General features: G+C 45.1%; 3 protein-coding genes across 3 annotated transcripts in view; 1 reads left to right on the forward strand and 2 right to left on the reverse strand.

Annotated features, from left to right (window-relative positions):
* LOC1276442 (G protein alpha o subunit) overlaps positions 1-9,587 on the reverse strand; it is a 68,515-nt gene extending 58,928 nt beyond the window's left edge. The window contains exons 1-2 of the mRNA XM_061640705.1: positions 9,218-9,587; positions 7,056-7,739 (exon numbers count right to left, since the gene is read on the reverse strand). Coding sequence (XP_061496689.1) covers positions 7,056-7,173 — 118 coding nt within the window. The 5' untranslated portion in view covers positions 7,174-7,739; positions 9,218-9,587. The remainder of the gene's footprint in view (positions 1-7,055; positions 7,740-9,217) is intronic.
* Positions 9,588-10,980: 1,393 nt separating this feature from the next.
* On the forward strand, positions 10,981-13,986 carry LOC1276444 (bax inhibitor 1). The gene is made up of 3 exons (XM_315790.5): positions 10,981-11,346; positions 11,653-12,106; positions 12,615-13,986. The coding sequence occupies exons 1-3, from the start codon at positions 11,285-11,287 to the stop codon at positions 12,822-12,824; spliced, it is 726 nt and encodes a 241-aa protein (XP_315790.3). The 5' UTR covers positions 10,981-11,284; the 3' UTR covers positions 12,825-13,986.
* Positions 13,987-14,223: 237 nt separating this feature from the next.
* On the reverse strand, positions 14,224-15,700 carry LOC1276445 (protein PDF). The gene is made up of 2 exons (XM_315791.5): positions 15,421-15,700; positions 14,224-15,118 (listed from the first exon to the last, which is right to left on the reverse strand). The coding sequence occupies exons 1-2, from the start codon at positions 15,520-15,522 to the stop codon at positions 14,903-14,905; spliced, it is 318 nt and encodes a 105-aa protein (XP_315791.3). The 5' UTR covers positions 15,523-15,700; the 3' UTR covers positions 14,224-14,902.
* Positions 15,701-16,675: the final 975 nt, after the last annotated feature.

Below are 16,675 nucleotides of genomic sequence, written 5' to 3' on the forward strand. Positions count from 1 at the left end.
ATGGGTTTATCTTTGAAAGGGGTTGAATCTTTGACCCGCACTTTGAATAATAGTATACCATGAGTCAGTAGACAAAATTTTACACCTCTATTAGTCAAACTCTAACTGTAATGGCCAAAAAAGTGAAGCAACTTTGTTCAGGAGCGTGCATGATCAAAGAACGACACCCCGTAGCGTCTAAAACGGGCTCCGTGGGTCAGTTTGTAGACGTCGTTTAAGCCTGATCTGGCATCTACAACATCTTAGCACTATTAGACAACAATCAGAGCATCAAAAGAACGCCTGGTTCGGAATGGCCATCGACCTTGAGCGACTTGAGGAACCTCTGAAGCTGAAGCTGAAAATTAAGATCCAGGTACATGTTGTTACATTGCTGCGTTAGCTTGGCCAGGAAGTCGATACAACCGGCCAAATAGTGAAATAGTACCTGAGAAACATGAATAAACATATCAGAAAACAGAAATCGCATCCACTGGCATGGAAGCGGAAAGCATTGACGCCAAAACTCAATTCGACCATTTCAAGCGAATTTCAGCTGAATTTCGACTCCCTAGTACGCGAACCGGTCCAAAACCCTCCAGCTGCGTCCGATCATAATTTTCTAGACCAATATGATACTAAAGCACTGAAGCTCCAACAAATTTGTCGCGAAAACTGAGAAGAAATTGATAAAAATCGTGTTAGGTCTTAAAAACAGGTCTGCACGCATGTCTTCGTCCGCGCTGGCGAAAATTCCGAATAACTAACGAAAGGCAGCTGGCAAGGTCGTAGATTTATTTTTGCAAGTAAGCTTTAATATTTACCTTTGAAGGAATGCTCATGGAAAGAAATTTATCTTAGTTTTTTTTTTTCTACAAATGGACAGAAAAGTTTCACTTTTGAAGGTATTTTAATTCTCTTGAATTCATGTCCTTCTGTAACAGGAGTGCTTGTGACCTCGTTTGTATTCTACCTTACCTTTTCTAGAGTTTTCTCTTTTATAGAAATATCTGTTATGCAGGTTTCACTGTAAGTACAATTGTTTTAAATAATGCAACACAATAAAACACAAATAAAAAACCAAAAATGGCTTTTAAACCTTCGCACGAGTTTAAAAGCACACAGTAGCTATGCGGATTGCATGCTTTCGACAGGCTTGGAACTATGTAAGATATGCAAGCTGCATTTCCATGACATCAATGATAAAATCTCGTGCACAATTTGCTACAAATCAGTATATAGAATGATTTTTTAATTCTTTTACGTAATTCTCGTTTTGCATGAGTTCAAAATAGCAAACATCCATCTCCACACTAGAATGTCAATCTTGACAGCAATACTATGCTTCCTTTGTTCAATATTAAGAACGTTTAATTAAGATCATATGTGTAGCTAAAGATCTATGCCGCACTTTACGCATTAACGACAAGCAGATACCCAAGTGGAGAAAAGTTCCGATGTTATTCGCTACAATTTCCCAACGCCCATCACACCAAGATGCTCTTGTCCACCGCTACCGGTGTGACCAATTACCCGTTTATTGCGGTTGTAAAAGTGAAATGCTGCAAGCTGAGATAGAGAACCCAGCGCCACACCAGAGCCTCTCACATCCCCACATTCGCTGCAAGTACAGCCAGTGACACCAACAGCAACAAACACGATACATAAAAGAGCGCGATACAGCCGGGTCGTCCGTGCAGTAGGTAATTAGATCAATATTAGAACAATCAGTGTGTTTGTTGTGCGCGAAGGTTAAACGAAAGTGCGCGTGCAGCGACGTTGGTGGTGGTACACCAGATGACGCGGTTTTTATCTCCTCTTTCGCTTCCCAGCCGCATACATACCAGAGGGACTACCGACCGGTTCGAGAGGGGCCAAACGAGATAAGCCCAATTGGCCCTTCTGTCTCTCGCCCTTGTAAGTGGAGTTTGTGCACTCTCCTCTCTCTGTTTGGTCGCTTTGATTGCCACAGGTATGATGGCTGAAGTAAGTACCGTGGCGGTGGCAAGAGGGCGACGACATCTTCAAATCCGTATCTCCGCGACTGTCCCCGCAGCCATCTGGTAGAGGCAATCCCGCGGACAAATGTAAACAGACCTACATATAGCCCATAATAACCCACAGCAAACCGACAGAAACATCCGTAAAACAGCGGAAACAAAGTCAAACAAACTTCCAGCTCAAATGCCCAATTCCATGCCTTTTTGGGAAGGTAGTTTGGGTCTGATCGTACAAAACCCACGGGCACACAAAATAAATACAAACTTCAATCAAGCTCTTCCACACCGTGTCTCCGGCCCCATCCTTCTGGAACACCATGGCTTATCACACCATCACACCACCGCAAGAATCTATTCCACAGAGGGGCCGCCTCCCCCAAAAATATTGGATTGTTTTCACCTGAATGGCGCAGACAGCCGGCACACAGCGTGCAAGAACACAAACTTGCCGGCAATGCGGCGACTTCATATAATGCAGCCCCGGCGACAGAGCCCGGTGGTTTCCAAATTTGTGAATCAAATCAAGCGGCGGGTCCATCCATTTTCCCTTCGAGAAAAATAGGGGAATAAACCCCGGGCCGTCCACCTTCAATATACTGTGGGAGCTTTCGTACAATGGAGCTGGGAGAAAGCTGGAATGATGTATGGGGTGGATGTGGAAAAAGCAGGCAACCAGCAGCGACCGCCCTTAGGTTTGATTTCGGGGGAAAATCAACACTTTTCTGATGATTTATTTCGCGCGTCTTTGATCAAAGAGGTATAATGCCGAACAACAAGCCACAATAGTAGCGTAATTTCAAAATGAATCCTAAAACTAATACCATATGTGTTAAGAAAATCAACAAAAAGACTCTATCAACCCACTTCACCGATTATTAGCGCGTCAAACTAGCGGCTTCTGGAACAATTTGCGGCAAACGCTTTAGCCATAAAACGCCCGTTTTGCTGGTTATCATGCTGCTGGTTTTCGCCTGCTAAACGTCAGCGTTGTCCAAGCAAGCCCTTTCCGGCCACTTGACGGGGAAGCGATATCGATTTAAAGATAAACTAGATATATGTTCACGGCCCATATGCGTGACAGTGGGAGTTGCGAGAGATGCGCGCTGGAGTGGATGAGTCAACCGTTTGCCTGATTTTGCCTAAAAAAATAGATGTTCAATTAGAGAGTTGAAGTACTGTTTGAACAAACAAGGGCCATAGTTTGTTCATTTTATACACATTTGTCGCTTGATATTATTTATGTAAAACTATTCTCTTGTTTTACGATTCTTTTTACGGGTTTATAACACTACCTTCAGTATGATAGGCACCCAAGAACATCAACAAGTAAATGATGCAACAAGGTGCCCTCGTCCAAGGTGGATACTAAAATGCCTAACCCCGAAGCAACTGCTCGTAAAAATCCGACTCCGACCGAAGAAATGTATGCATCATGCTAGAAATCACTGGCGAAATAACTTTGTGAAAACATGCTTTAGTGCCACTTGCAGAACTGTCCGAGCATGAGAACTCTACCCAATCAGATAAGCGGTACACCTCCCTAACCTTAGCTGCCCATTATTCTACTTGTCTCTGCATAATTTGTGAAATTGGAATGATTTAATTCTCCCTTCTTTTTTTTGGCACGCCCGACATAACCTGAAATTGGAGCCAACCCAAAATGTTGAGTCGTGGTCGGAAAGTCATCTTACAAAAAAAAAGAAAAACCCTCAGAGACAGTTGGTCAACTATTGTTTCAAATGCCTTTTTTATCCGGATCCGGAGAAACTCATATTCTTCTTGCACTCTCTCCCCTTACAAGCTGATGATAATTTGATTGCGGACAAAACAACAACCTCCCCCCGGGCTGGATGCAACAAGCTGTTGCACATTGCAACACATCGAACTCCTCTTTCAGGACGGGGAAATGATGAAAAACGCATCAGCAAAACGATTGGAACGCGTCCAAACACTAACTCATTGCGGGAGGATTGCGATGGGCACGGCATTGAAAAACCAACGGCAGAGCGAACGTGTTTTGAACGATTAAAACCCTTCAATGCGGTCAGAATGCTTGGGACGACGAGACGATGTCATCCGCCAGACGGTGTGTGTGTGTGTGAAGCGGATGGGGCTGGATTTCCCTAAGCGCTTATGCTCTTTTAGCAGATTACCATACCAAGACACAGCACAGACAACACATCCAATCGCTTTTCTTGCTATCACACTCTTTCCACTATCCCCTTCTAAAACCCCTAAACTTGGAATAGATTGAAAAGAAATATTAAAAAAGTAGCGAAAAAAATCAGAATCAGAAAAGGCCAAAACGTCCCAGCCATTCGCCCGGTCGGATTGCAACAATCGTGGCGGACAAAGGCGTGAGGAAATTGATATCTGTCAACTACACCACCGCTGACAGCGTTCAGCTACCATTGGCGAACCGTGGCTAAACCAGGAGGCCTGGTCATTCCACACAAAGCGACTCCAGAGCATGAGCGACATGCAAAACAAAAGAATACAAATACATGCATGCACACAGACACACACACACTTGACAGGATGCCCGCAACCAACCAACCAACCATGTGGCAATCAACGGTGCAATGTGCAACATGTCTAAGCGATTGCATTCGGAAGCGTCTCGCTAACGGAGTGGGTGAAACAACACGAGTAAAGCAGGGAGGGGATTTGAATCGGTGTGTCCGTATACTGTTAGCAACCATCGCAAGATCAACATGTGTTGAGGCACAACAGGCTGATTTGTTTGGCAGAGGTACTGGCATGTTCAGGGAGCGCGAGTGCGCGATCGATTTGCTCGAAAAATTAAACAAACAACTCAAACTACAATAAATAGCGCAAGCAAGCGAAACAACCACCATCTCTGCAGCTGGCAGTTGGGGTAAATGATCAAAGGGAATCACGAAAAGGGGGTACATAATGCAGTTTACTTGTCGTGCCCAGTCAACAACGGGACGAACTTGAAACGAAAGATGAAAGAAACTATTTTAAAGCCACAGTTTGTTTATAATAAGCTGACAAAATGCTGCTTTCAAGTAGCGCTTCAAGTAGCAGATGTGTGACAAAACTGTGGCAAATAAAAACGATGATCGATTTAATCGGGGCACAATGACTCAGTGTGCGTTGCATACCGAATAAATAAAGCAAAATTCATCGTATCAAGCGGACGAATAACGGATCAATAACCTGATATCATAATTTCACGTAGGATGTTCCAAAACAACGCGAACGCGAAACGCAAAGACGACATGCAAATGCGTCGTTGTTTGTCACAACCCAACCGTGCTGGCATGGCATACCTCTGATAAGCTCGTTGCTCCCTTTTTATACAGAAAAATCCCTTCCAAACGGTGGGCATTTGTGGGCATGATACTAATAAATGCAATCGTAATCGTTACGATAAACCCCAAATTCAAGCGATAAGAGAGCATACGCGCGCATCACAATGGTGATGTGTTCTTTAAAGCACAACCACGACTTCGATCCCACTCCGGCTATTGTTTAGTTGGATTTCGACTACGGCAAAATCCGAACCACTAGTTCCGCCCAGAGTCGTCTGAAGTCGTCCGAAGTAGTGGAGGGAGCTCGGAATCGGACCTACCCGATTCCGATTCCTTGTTCGGAATCAATTCCGGAGCCGATTGTACAGTTGACCCTGGAATTGATTCCTTGGTCAGAATCGGCTCCGGAATCGGAATCGACCTTGGAATCGCAATTTGCTCCAATAACGGAATCATAATTGACTCCAGAATTAGCTCCGGAATGTGAATTAGTTCTTGAATTGAAAAAAAAAGTTTTAGAAGCGGAATCAGTCCGGGAATTTCCATGAGAAAGGATCTTTTAATGATCTTTAGTAATGTTTTATTTTTTGTGGTTATTGGATTCCGATTCTGGAGTCGATTTCAAAACCAATTCCGAATCCGATTCCAGAATCGATTCCGTAAACTGATTCCGGAACTGATTCGGAATCGATTCCAGAAAAATGCGGAGCTAGCTGGAATCGATTTCGACAAAAGCTTCATTTTTCCCATCACACTTCCCATCACTCCCAAGTTGTTCGGAGTCGATCGGAATCGTCCGGAGTCGTTTGAAATCGGAGTCGACCGGAATCGGAATCATTCGGAGTCGTCCAGAATTGGAGTCGGTCGGAATCAACTGGAACCGTCCGATACAATGTGCTTCATGCATTTCATTTCGCTGTGTTTTTTAGTTTTTCACTTTGCGCGCACACTTCGTATACAGGCCTTTGTTTCCAGGGCTGACTCCGATCCCAACCGATACCAGACGACTCCGACTCCGAACGACTCTGAACGACTCCGAACGACTCGGGATGACTCCGAACGACTACGGATGAACTCGAACTTCGAACGACTTCGAACGAATCCGGACAACTCCGGATGTATCCGGTTCCGAACGATTCCGGATGACGCCAACTCCGGACGAATCCGGGTGATTCCGGGAGATTCCAGACGATGCCAAACGACTCCAGATAATACAGGACAGATCTACCTTTCGGAGTCGGTTCCGAAATTATTGGAGCCGGATCGGAGTCGATTCCGGATTTTTGCCAACTTTACCCATCTCTACAGCACAGGCAAAACGGTTTCGAAATGGCAAACTGGGTGGAATTGGTTTCTAGTACCTCAATAAATATGCGCTCCAATTAGGTATTCATAGCCGATTTCACGTATGAAGAACGTTTTTGAATATAGCCTGCGGTTGCGTTCATCTCGTCCCTCGATTTGGAAAGACTCAATTGCAAGACACACATCGCGCAAGCAAACCACACACTCGCCGAACCCCTGTGTCCGGGCAGTTTCCGATCAAACTAGACACCGTGTGGCCTCTTTCCCGCAAACGGGCGGATCCTTATCTCGACCCTGAGGGCCACCGACCGACAAACGATACTAACGTTTCTTCGTCCTCCGGCATATGGCAACCGATATCAGCACCAGTAGCAGCAGCACCGTAGGGACGTGCAAGATGTTAAACGATATGGCTTAGTCGTAAGAAGCAGAAGGGGAGTGGGGGAGAGTGCAAAACCATACCACCAGCGGGCGGCAAACATGCAGAACTTACCGAGCAGCAGCAGCTTAATGTCCTTGGCCGCCTGGATGCCATCCTCCTTGAGGTTGCGCTCGATCTGCTTCGACCGTGCGACGGCCGCCCGTTCCTCTGCCGATGACGTGCAGCCCATTGCTTTGTTTCAGAGCTTTGCTGGGATGCTGCCGGTTGCTTTGTTAATGGCAAAGGGCAAGGGTATTGTTTTCTTGTCAAAAACACACACACACACACACACACACACAATCTAATGCACACAAGGACACAAGGACAGCCCACAGCGCTGTATCAAGATCACTGTTAACTTAAGCTCTTTTGATCGTAATTTTAACTTTGAATCATAAAAGGAACCTTTTAAATACTGTAAAATCACTTCATCGCACTAACGGCACTTCACTAAACTTGTTTTCGGTGCCGAAACCTAAAACGAGACACAGAAACACAGTTTCCGGCAGAATTTCACAGAAACATTCTTACACACGCGGCCGAATACTAGCGTGCAACGGTTTTTGCGCCTTTTTCACTTCAATCTACGCCGGTAATTTGATTTATTATATTCCTCAACTCTTTTCGCACCACATAGTAGGCCACTGGTGCGTTTCTGCCACCAGTGAAGTTACTACGGAAAACACGCCACTTCTCTTTGTACCGGAGCCACACAATGTTCTGTGCAAATTGAAGCTGCAATCGAAAAAAAAATCGCTGAAAATAAAAACGATAAAAAAATCATTTGAAGCACAGAGCAGAGAACCTTTCTCGGTTTTTGGAAAAGTCGAAAGTCTGTTACATATTACACCATTCGTTCGGCGGTGGCATCTGAGCATTAGAGCCGTAAGTTTCCCAGCGCGTGGGTGTGCTTGCTTTTAGAAGAGTTTCCCCCCCCCCCCCCCCGCCCGTTTGTTCCTTCTTGGAAAGAGACACCCTTTTTCTCTGTCGCAACTTTCTCACCATCGCCATTAGCCATTTAGCTTCATATCGCTGTTGTTGCTGTTGTTGTGTGCGGTGCGGTGTGGTGATTGTGGTAGCTGTGGCATTTCGTAGTCTGACCACTAATTACACTTTATGGGCAGAAGGCATCGTAGAAGCCGTTGGCGGTGCCTGATTCGAGTGCTGGTGGAGAAGCTTTTCATCGGAAAAGAACTTTTGTAAGATAAAAATACACACACCAAAACGGGAGCATCTTACCGGTGAAATTGTGTTCTTTTCTTTTCAAGATGCTGGTATCATTTCACCGTGCCAAGTACTGCAACCGATGTTTGCACAAGTGAGCACAAGTCTCACACGGCGCAAACGGCGCTACTATGTTCAAGCTCCCTCCCAGCGGTTGCTTTTCGCCATAGCAGGCGTGTATGTTTTAGCAGCTTACCAGCAAACGATCAAACACGATCGATTCCCATTATCACACGACGCTTTTTGTCGCTTGTTAAGTAATGTAATGAGGTTCTCACTCCTCTCGATTGCAATACGGACTACACAAATCAGGCGCGGATAAGCGGCGCGAACACGTGGAGTGGCCGCCCACCAGCCCCATCCCATAGGAGAGCGGGGGGATCGCTTGTGCTAAAGGCCCGGGAGGGTCAAGAAATAGACGAAGCAAAATGCTAATCACGGCACTCGCAGCTGGCGCACGCAGCTACACAGCCCGAGCAGGGTGGTTTTGATTTTCTTCTCACGACAATTAGCCTTGATTCGCGAGCGATTGAATCATTCTCACGATTAGTGCACAAAGAGGGTGTACCGGGGGAGGGGAGGAGTCAGTCCATGCGATGCTGCTCGGCGGTGCATGTGCAAGTTGAGTCTTTCCCTCCCGGCATTGTCGCCGCCGCATCTTCTCCATCGCTCGCTGCATCCGCCCCTCGGGGTGGGAGAGGAGGGCGCATAGATGGGTTAATCTATCGCTTAACCTTCAGATGGGGTTTTGCGTACGCCAGAAAGGGCTCAACAACATCCGTCATCTCCCGAACGAGCAGGGGAGGTTTCGTTTCTTTCCCCCTCTTCACCAGGGCAGAAAGTTTGCGGCACTGATTTCTAGAAAAAAAAAAGCATTTTATTTGAGTAATATTTCTAAATGCGTTAAATAGTTATTTTAACTGTTCAAATATATATTTTTGAAAATTCGTCCAAAACAAACCCCCGGAGGAAAACACAATCGGAAACGTTAGGCTCTTCGAATAATTTACCTTTTTTTTTAATTTTCGCGTATCGATAAGGGCAGTTAAGCAGCACTAGCTTTCCACTTAATCACACTATTTCTCACACACGCTACACCCAATGATTCACACGCAGCCAGAGTAGAACGGTTTTAGTCACACACAAACTAAACACAACTTGCTGGCTGCTCAACAGCTGATCTGTTTGTTGGGTTTTCTTTCCCCTTCGCATCCGGTAGCGCGTCGCCTGAATCAATGCCGACTTTAACTTCGGTTTTAGGAAAATCAAACGATCCAACGGACGATTAGCTTACAAAATATGTTTGCTGTTTAGCTCAGAGCTCAACAGACCCAGACCGGAAAAACTCGCGGAACGGTGCTGCTGCGGTGGACGAGTGGACTGGCAAAGTTTTGAAATTCATAGGAAAAGTGGGAGAAAATCGGTTTCGTTCAGTCAACGATCGGTTGACATTTGCTTTCGTTAAATCGGGTTGGGCACTGCGGGCGTCACTTGACAGTTCAAGCCTAATCGTTGGTGCGTTGATGGTTTTGTTAAAAACTGGAAATCTTCCCAAGTGCCACAAATCCACTAAACGACCACTAAACGGGTTCTAAACGACTCAAGATCTCAACCTAAACGGAATATAGAAAGACTTCGTTTAGCAAACGGCAAACGATTCATGCATTCTAAAAATAGCTAAAAGTTGGTGGCGCCATCTGTTGGTAAAATACCCAACCAGTGGAGGTTTCTCGCTTGGAGGAGAGCTTTCTCATTCCCTCTGAACTGTTGTATGGTTTCGCATTGAAATTATGCATTGCTAGAACTAGAACGGCGATACGATTGTTTAAATATTAAACTCCAATGGAAACCACCAGCACTGAATCAAGTGAGAATAGAGTAATGGTCGCTGGTGTCGCGATACCCACCGTATCTTGACCACACTACCATTCATATAGATGTTTGCTCTGAAAGTTAGAAGGCTATATGATTAGATGAAACTTGTCGAAACACATTGCAAGAAAAGGACAGCAATATTAATGATGCGTTGTAATACGCCATCTATTGAGCAAACCAGTGAAACTAGGGAGCTTTCGTTTTTTTTCTATGGATATTTGATTTTCCAGTCGTTTTAGCTTAATCTGTGGCGTTTAGGTTAGGTTAAGTATTTAAATAATAGTATCGCCGTTCTAGCTCTAACGATACATAACTGAAATCCTAAACCTCTCAAAGCGAAGAAAGCTCCGCTGTATAGCTATCCCACCAAGAGATGGCGCCACCAGGTTTTTGTTGTTGTAATTTTTAGAATGCATGAGCCGTTTGCCGTCTGCCAAACGAAGTCTTTTTATATTCCGTTTAGGTTGAGATCTTGAGATATTTAGAACCCGTTTAGTGGTCATTTAGTGAAGTTGGCACTTGTGAAGCCATTTTCTTTAAAGAAAATCACACGTACGATAGGATATGTTATGCCAAAGCCAACGTTTGAAGGATAAACTTCAAACGAAAGTGACAATATTTAGCCGTGTGTGATAACCGCTTAACATTTGATTTTTTCTAAAATTTCACTGGATTTTCAACGTTTTGTGTTAAGTGAAAACCTTTGCCAACTATTGCTAATAAACATTTTCAAAATTAATCAATGCAAAATTCAGTCTAAAAATTGTTAAAGGATTTAACAAACAAACTGGAGCAAAAATTTATTTGAAAAACGAAATTGCCATTCTAATTGCATTTATCTGGTGCTCAACTGTCATGCTGACATTTCCAGCACAGTCTAGAACGTAGGGTGCAGTTGTGGTCCAACCTGCCGCACGCCACCATTGAAACAACCCATCCAAGGCAAGGTGAAAAGACGTAATTGCTCGTCAGCGCTCAAGTTAAAAACATTTCCGTACGCCCATAAAAGCCAAAACACAGAGCCCGTGCTTAAAAGCAGTGAGCAAAGTTAGCGAAGAAAAAGTTCTGCACATAGACAGACAGACAGACAGACTGCCAAAGACATCAAAGAGTGCATCGGTCTCTTAGCCAAAAGTGAATTTTGGTGTTGAAATTCTAGTGCAATCGAAACCAGTTGTTTCCAGTGTTATTTTCCTCCAGTCATGGCCACGTCATTTGCAAACTTTTCGTTTGAGCGACTATCGCAACAAATGGGTGCAAAATTGTAAGTTTTCCTCCGATTATGGCGATGTGTGGTAGTGTCAGGGGTGGAAGGGACAGTATTCAGAGGATCTCGAAAAATCTCGCTTTCTGTGGCTGCGGTTGTATTTCACCTTCACCCCAACATCCGGTCGTTTCTCTTTCCCTCTCTCTCTCCTTCCAATTCAATTTTGTTCCTCTTCGATAACAGTTTGTCAAGGTCTTTTCATGTGATATCAAGGGTGTACGTGCACGCGCGTGTGTGTATGTGCGTTATGTGTACATAAACATTCTAATTGACTGTTAATTCGTTCTCTTTCTCCCCTCTCAGGGATCCTCGGCTGCGCCAACATCTGTCCAAAGTGTACGGCTGTTTGGCCGCCACCTGCAGCACGGCCACGGTCGGTTCGCTCATACACCTGTCCGGCATCTGGGAGGCCGGCCTGCTGAGTGCGTTCGCGTCCCTCGGACTCATCCTGGGCATGGTGTTCACGCCGGACAATGGTAAAAACTTCGTGCAGCGGTTCAGCATGCTGATGGGCATCGGGCTGTTCACGGGCCATTCGCTCGGCCTGCTGCTCGAGCAGGTCATCTACATGAATCCGGCGATCGTCGTGACGGCGCTGGTCGGTACGACGACCATCTTCGCCTGCCTGACCGCGTCCGCCTTCTTTGCCAAGCGCGGCAAGTACCTGTACCTCGGCGGCATTCTAATGAGCGCCCTCAGCACGATGGCCCTGATCAACCTTGGCAATCTTTTCTTCCGCTCGTACATCGTGCAAGACGTAAGTAAACGCCACTTAACGACCTGGCCCTCACCACTACACACCCATTTCGCTCTCTCACTCTTTCTAACACACACACTCTCTCTCTCTCTCTATCTGCCTACACCTCCAACATAAACCGGAGACGCATCTGTTTCGTTTCCCGGGTGGTAAATAATTGAGGCATCTTTTAAACAAAAGAAAATGCGTCATCCGTGGCCGTTGAATTAATGATTAATTTCTAAGCCTACTATGGCGTGCGTCTTTCGTATTGGCTGTGCCCGTGGCCCGGCAAGCGTGTGCAGTAGGGAAGCACCACGTCATCGCTTGTAACAACAGCTGATGCAACAATGTAGCTCATGTAAACAATCCATCCAACAATCGCATTATTGTTGTCGTTAGAACATAATTCATTGATTTAGGGACATTTTATCTCTTGCGTGCTTTTAAATGCCATCTCTCAAACTTTCTTTGCAATTCCAAAACACCTGTAGCTAACAAAATATATGTCTATCCCTTTTCCTTTTAGATTTCCCTCTACCTCGGGCTGATCGTGATGGCCGGCTTCGTCCTGTTCGACACGCACATGATCATGGAGAAGCACCGCCTGGGCAGCAACGATTTCATCGGCCACTCGCTGGATCTGTTCTACGATGTGATTAGCATTTTCCGCCGCCTGCTTGTGATTCTTGCCCAGCGGGAGGATAACAACGAGCGCCGAAAGCGAAAGAGCAACTAAAAACCGCAAACCCCAAAGCTAAAACCACCGAAGAGCAGAGATTGTGTGTGTGTGTGTGAGAGAGAGAGAGAGCAAGTGGTCACAATCTAAATACCCTCGCTTCTCGGTGGGCCCTCACAGCCTACTTGTTTTTTCCGTTGCTCTAAGTTTGAACATGGCGAGTTCTTGTTTTTGTTCTTGGCCACCGCATGCAATACAATATCATGCCAAAATGGTTGTGTGCGATTAGGCACGCACATCTTTATTTACACTCTTTGTTTGGCGTTCCGTTTGTTCAATGCTAAACAGGTTTAGTTTTGTTGAAATTCAACCATGCTTATGTGAGAATGGAATTGCAATTTGTGTTTCAACATTTAGGATGTTGTGGCGAATGGTTTGTGTTTGTTGCAATAGATCTGCAATAGCTATCGCACGGCTCGCACGACGATTCGCAACTGACGCACGGGTTGATGTCGTTAGGGAAAGTTAGTTATCAGCACGTGAGCGTCGCGGTTAGTCTTTTTCCGCACCTAGAGAAGCAAAGATAAGATCTTATGAAATGATAAGAAATCCTAAACTGTGTGTGTACGTTTTTATGAAGTACTTTCTAGTACACACTCGTATTAAAATGGAAAAAAATCACATTTCACACCTCTTCGTTGTGTGTGGCAGCGTGATGACACATTGTTTGTATTGTGCGCGGGACAATGGGTAGTATTTACTATTTCCGGGTAGAATTGTTGTTGCACACTTTTGCTGAATTCAAATATCTCTTTTTTGGTTTGTTTGGAAGCCTCTCATCTATAAGAATACATCACTCTCGTTCATGCGCCACAAAACTGCACTTTGTCTGTTTGTTTATTGGAATTGAATCGAATCTTGGAGGTGGGCAGACAGCGCGTTGATTCCCACCTTGTGCGAACAAAAAAAACAAAAAAAAAGCGCTACGAAGAGATCAGAAACCATTATAGAAAATCGTCGTGTTGTGTGCTCAACGTGTGGGTACCGGGTGGGAGTATTTGTAACTTTTTCAGCCCCCGGGGCAACCCAAACCCGAACAATCTGGTGGATGGTTTTTAACGTAAATATTCCGTCAGTGTTGCATCATACTAGATGTGTAAGTTCATGTTACTCGATGGAATCCGCTAATGGATGAATAAAATATTTTACTAATTTAAACACATGAGTGGGGAGAGCTACAATCGGTGCAATAGGTTCGTTCGAGAGAAAGAAAAAAGCTCCCTGGTGAGCTCTAATTTTAGAAATAAATGGATAATTTTAGCAGATTGATAGGATGTACCTTTACCGAGTGCTGCTAATCGACCCACACGATGTTAATACCGTTAGAGAGGAAGAGGAGAACCTTTCGAACTTATTTTTGGAACGCAGCGAAGATATAACAGGTCAAACAAACTCTACATTTCAAACTGTAACTATCGTACTTCTTTTTTTATTATTATTTTTACAAACAACGTTCCCATCTTCTCTTCCAACTCGCGTAAAATCGCTGCAAACTCCTTAACAAAGAAAGAAAAGATAAACGAACGCGTACCACTCTGGAGTCTATGCGCACTATCGCAAGGATACAGTAGTAGATAGGTAGTGGTAGATGAGTAGAGTACTTGCAGTAGTAGTAGTAGTAGTAGTAATAGTTTTTGTTTTGTAATAATATTAGCAGTAGAAGCAATTCACTTATATTTTACCATCAGCTCTACCGTAACACCAATATGGATTGTGTTTTTGTTTTTGGTTTTAATTGTATTATTTTCGTTTCGGTGTGTAGGGTAATTGAAGATGTCGTATGATGGAAGAACAAAACGAATTTATGGTAAGAAAACTGTTTTGTAACACATTCGCCGGAAGAAAATCGACCGGAAGCAGCAAGGTAGCGAAGGACAGGCATTCAACAGGATGGTATCGTCGAACAGTCCTTATGTTCCCTTATGCCCCCAACAATGTCGTCCCCTAGTGTGGTCAGTCCCAGCAAGAAGGAAAGGAAGGTAACTGGTGGATGTAACTTTGTTCCTGATCATCATTTGCAGTTGCGGCGCCTCCTTCTGATCGTTGGCGATGGCAATGGTGTTCCAGTCCGCTGCCGCTTACTTGCCAGCATCGTTCATCGTTTTCGGCAGGCTTAGGAGGGAGTTTATTAGCTCGGAGTTACGCTTCGCGTACGGTGCCCGCGGGACGACGGCAATCGGTTGCCGGGTGTGCTCGTAGCTGCTACACGGCCTGCACGGCGGGAAGCTGGTCAGCTCGTTCAGAAAGTCCGTCGACTGGTCGGCGAGCCATTCGGCCAGCTGGCGGATGTAGAGCTGTTTGAAGTAGGAAAAGAACAACAATATCAGCAATGTTAAACGTTATCCAAGAGATGTTATCGCGCTCCATGCGGTTGTAGTCATTTCTTGGAAGGGGGTTTAGCGACGCCTTTGTCACAGATAACTGAACGTCACTGTTACAAAGTGTTTGGAGTGCGTGAAAGGTAAAGGCTGAATCAAGAAGTCCTCATGAAGATTAGATCACTTCTTATCACGATAAGAACCTCTTGAGAATCTAATGTTCTGTGTTCTGAGTTTTAGACACACACACACACACATACACACACTTCATAACTCACTTCTCTATCCAAATCCCGATCATCCTCGAAAGCGGGCAGGGCCGCACTCGCTCGGAGCCACAGACAAACCAACAGTACACAGGCAGCACTAACTTTAGCCATTTTCTAGTGATACGATAGTAGAAAGAATTTCACTCTTGGAATAATCAGTTCTATCCGTTTAATATCCGTTGTCTGTGAAGATGGCTGCCAGATATATGTATCCACACCAGCGAGCAGCTCCCTGAAGAGGTTGTGACAAGTTCTCCGGTACTTCTGTTACTGATGGGGTCAATCGGTGGGATGTAACGCTTTTATAGGGAACCGTGTCCGTACTACATCTGGCGCACTATCCTACGCATCTGGTCGTATCTGGTCTGCCTTTCCCCTAGCCCGGAAGCCTTCCACCCATCCGCAATATCTGTTCTGTGCAGTTCGAACATTCCGAACGCATCGAACATCGAGTCCTTGCGCCGTAAAATCTCCTGCTGAGAGCGCGCAAATTTTATTGCCATGGCATTGATGTTGAGGATGAAAGGGAGGGTTGGTTGGGCCCATTTGGGGGTGAAGATATTGTGTTTGTCTGTAGGTAATTTCCCTTTCCCTTTGCGCTCATCTGCGGCTCATGTCAACTGCAGGCGGGCAAAACATGCGGAGACGAACCTGAGCACCGAGCAAGGTAAGCCAATGTAAATAGGCAAATAGCACTGCAGCACTTATGTTGGACATTAAATTTGATTTCTATTTGTTTTTGCAGGCCCGAGATCGCGATAGCAGTGCGTGCCCATTACCACACATTAGGGGTTTTTTCCATGTACAAATGGGATCCTGGCTTTGGAATTAAGCGCGTTTAGCGCGTCGTAAGCAAGGAATACGGAAGATACTATCGGAGTGTGTTTGAGCCAAATGGGTCGAACCATTCATTCACCCAATTTTCGTTTTCGCGCCCAAGACCGTTAAAAAGACGATAGTAGATATGGTGCTGGTAGGGGGTCGTGGTCGTGTAGTTCGTTAGCCTGAAGACGAACCTGAGGTTTGAGGGCAGGAACGGTTCAAGACTGCATAGGTGGTGGTGTGGTACAAAAATAGATCCAGCATCTAAGGGGAACTCGTTCGTCATTATGCAATTTTAGGAGCTGACGAATTGACGCAACGGAACTGTTTTATGTGGGCAGAAGCTTCTCGAACTTTTTACCGTTTATTTGTGGCCATGCTTTGCGATTGCGTCATTATCAGAACTGGGCAGCGAGATTCGTTTGGAGGGCAAGTTTGGGAG

This window comes from Anopheles gambiae, chromosome 2 (genome assembly GCF_943734735.2).
Source record: "Anopheles gambiae chromosome 2, idAnoGambNW_F1_1, whole genome shotgun sequence".
NCBI lineage: Eukaryota > Metazoa > Arthropoda > Insecta > Diptera > Culicidae > Anopheles > Anopheles gambiae.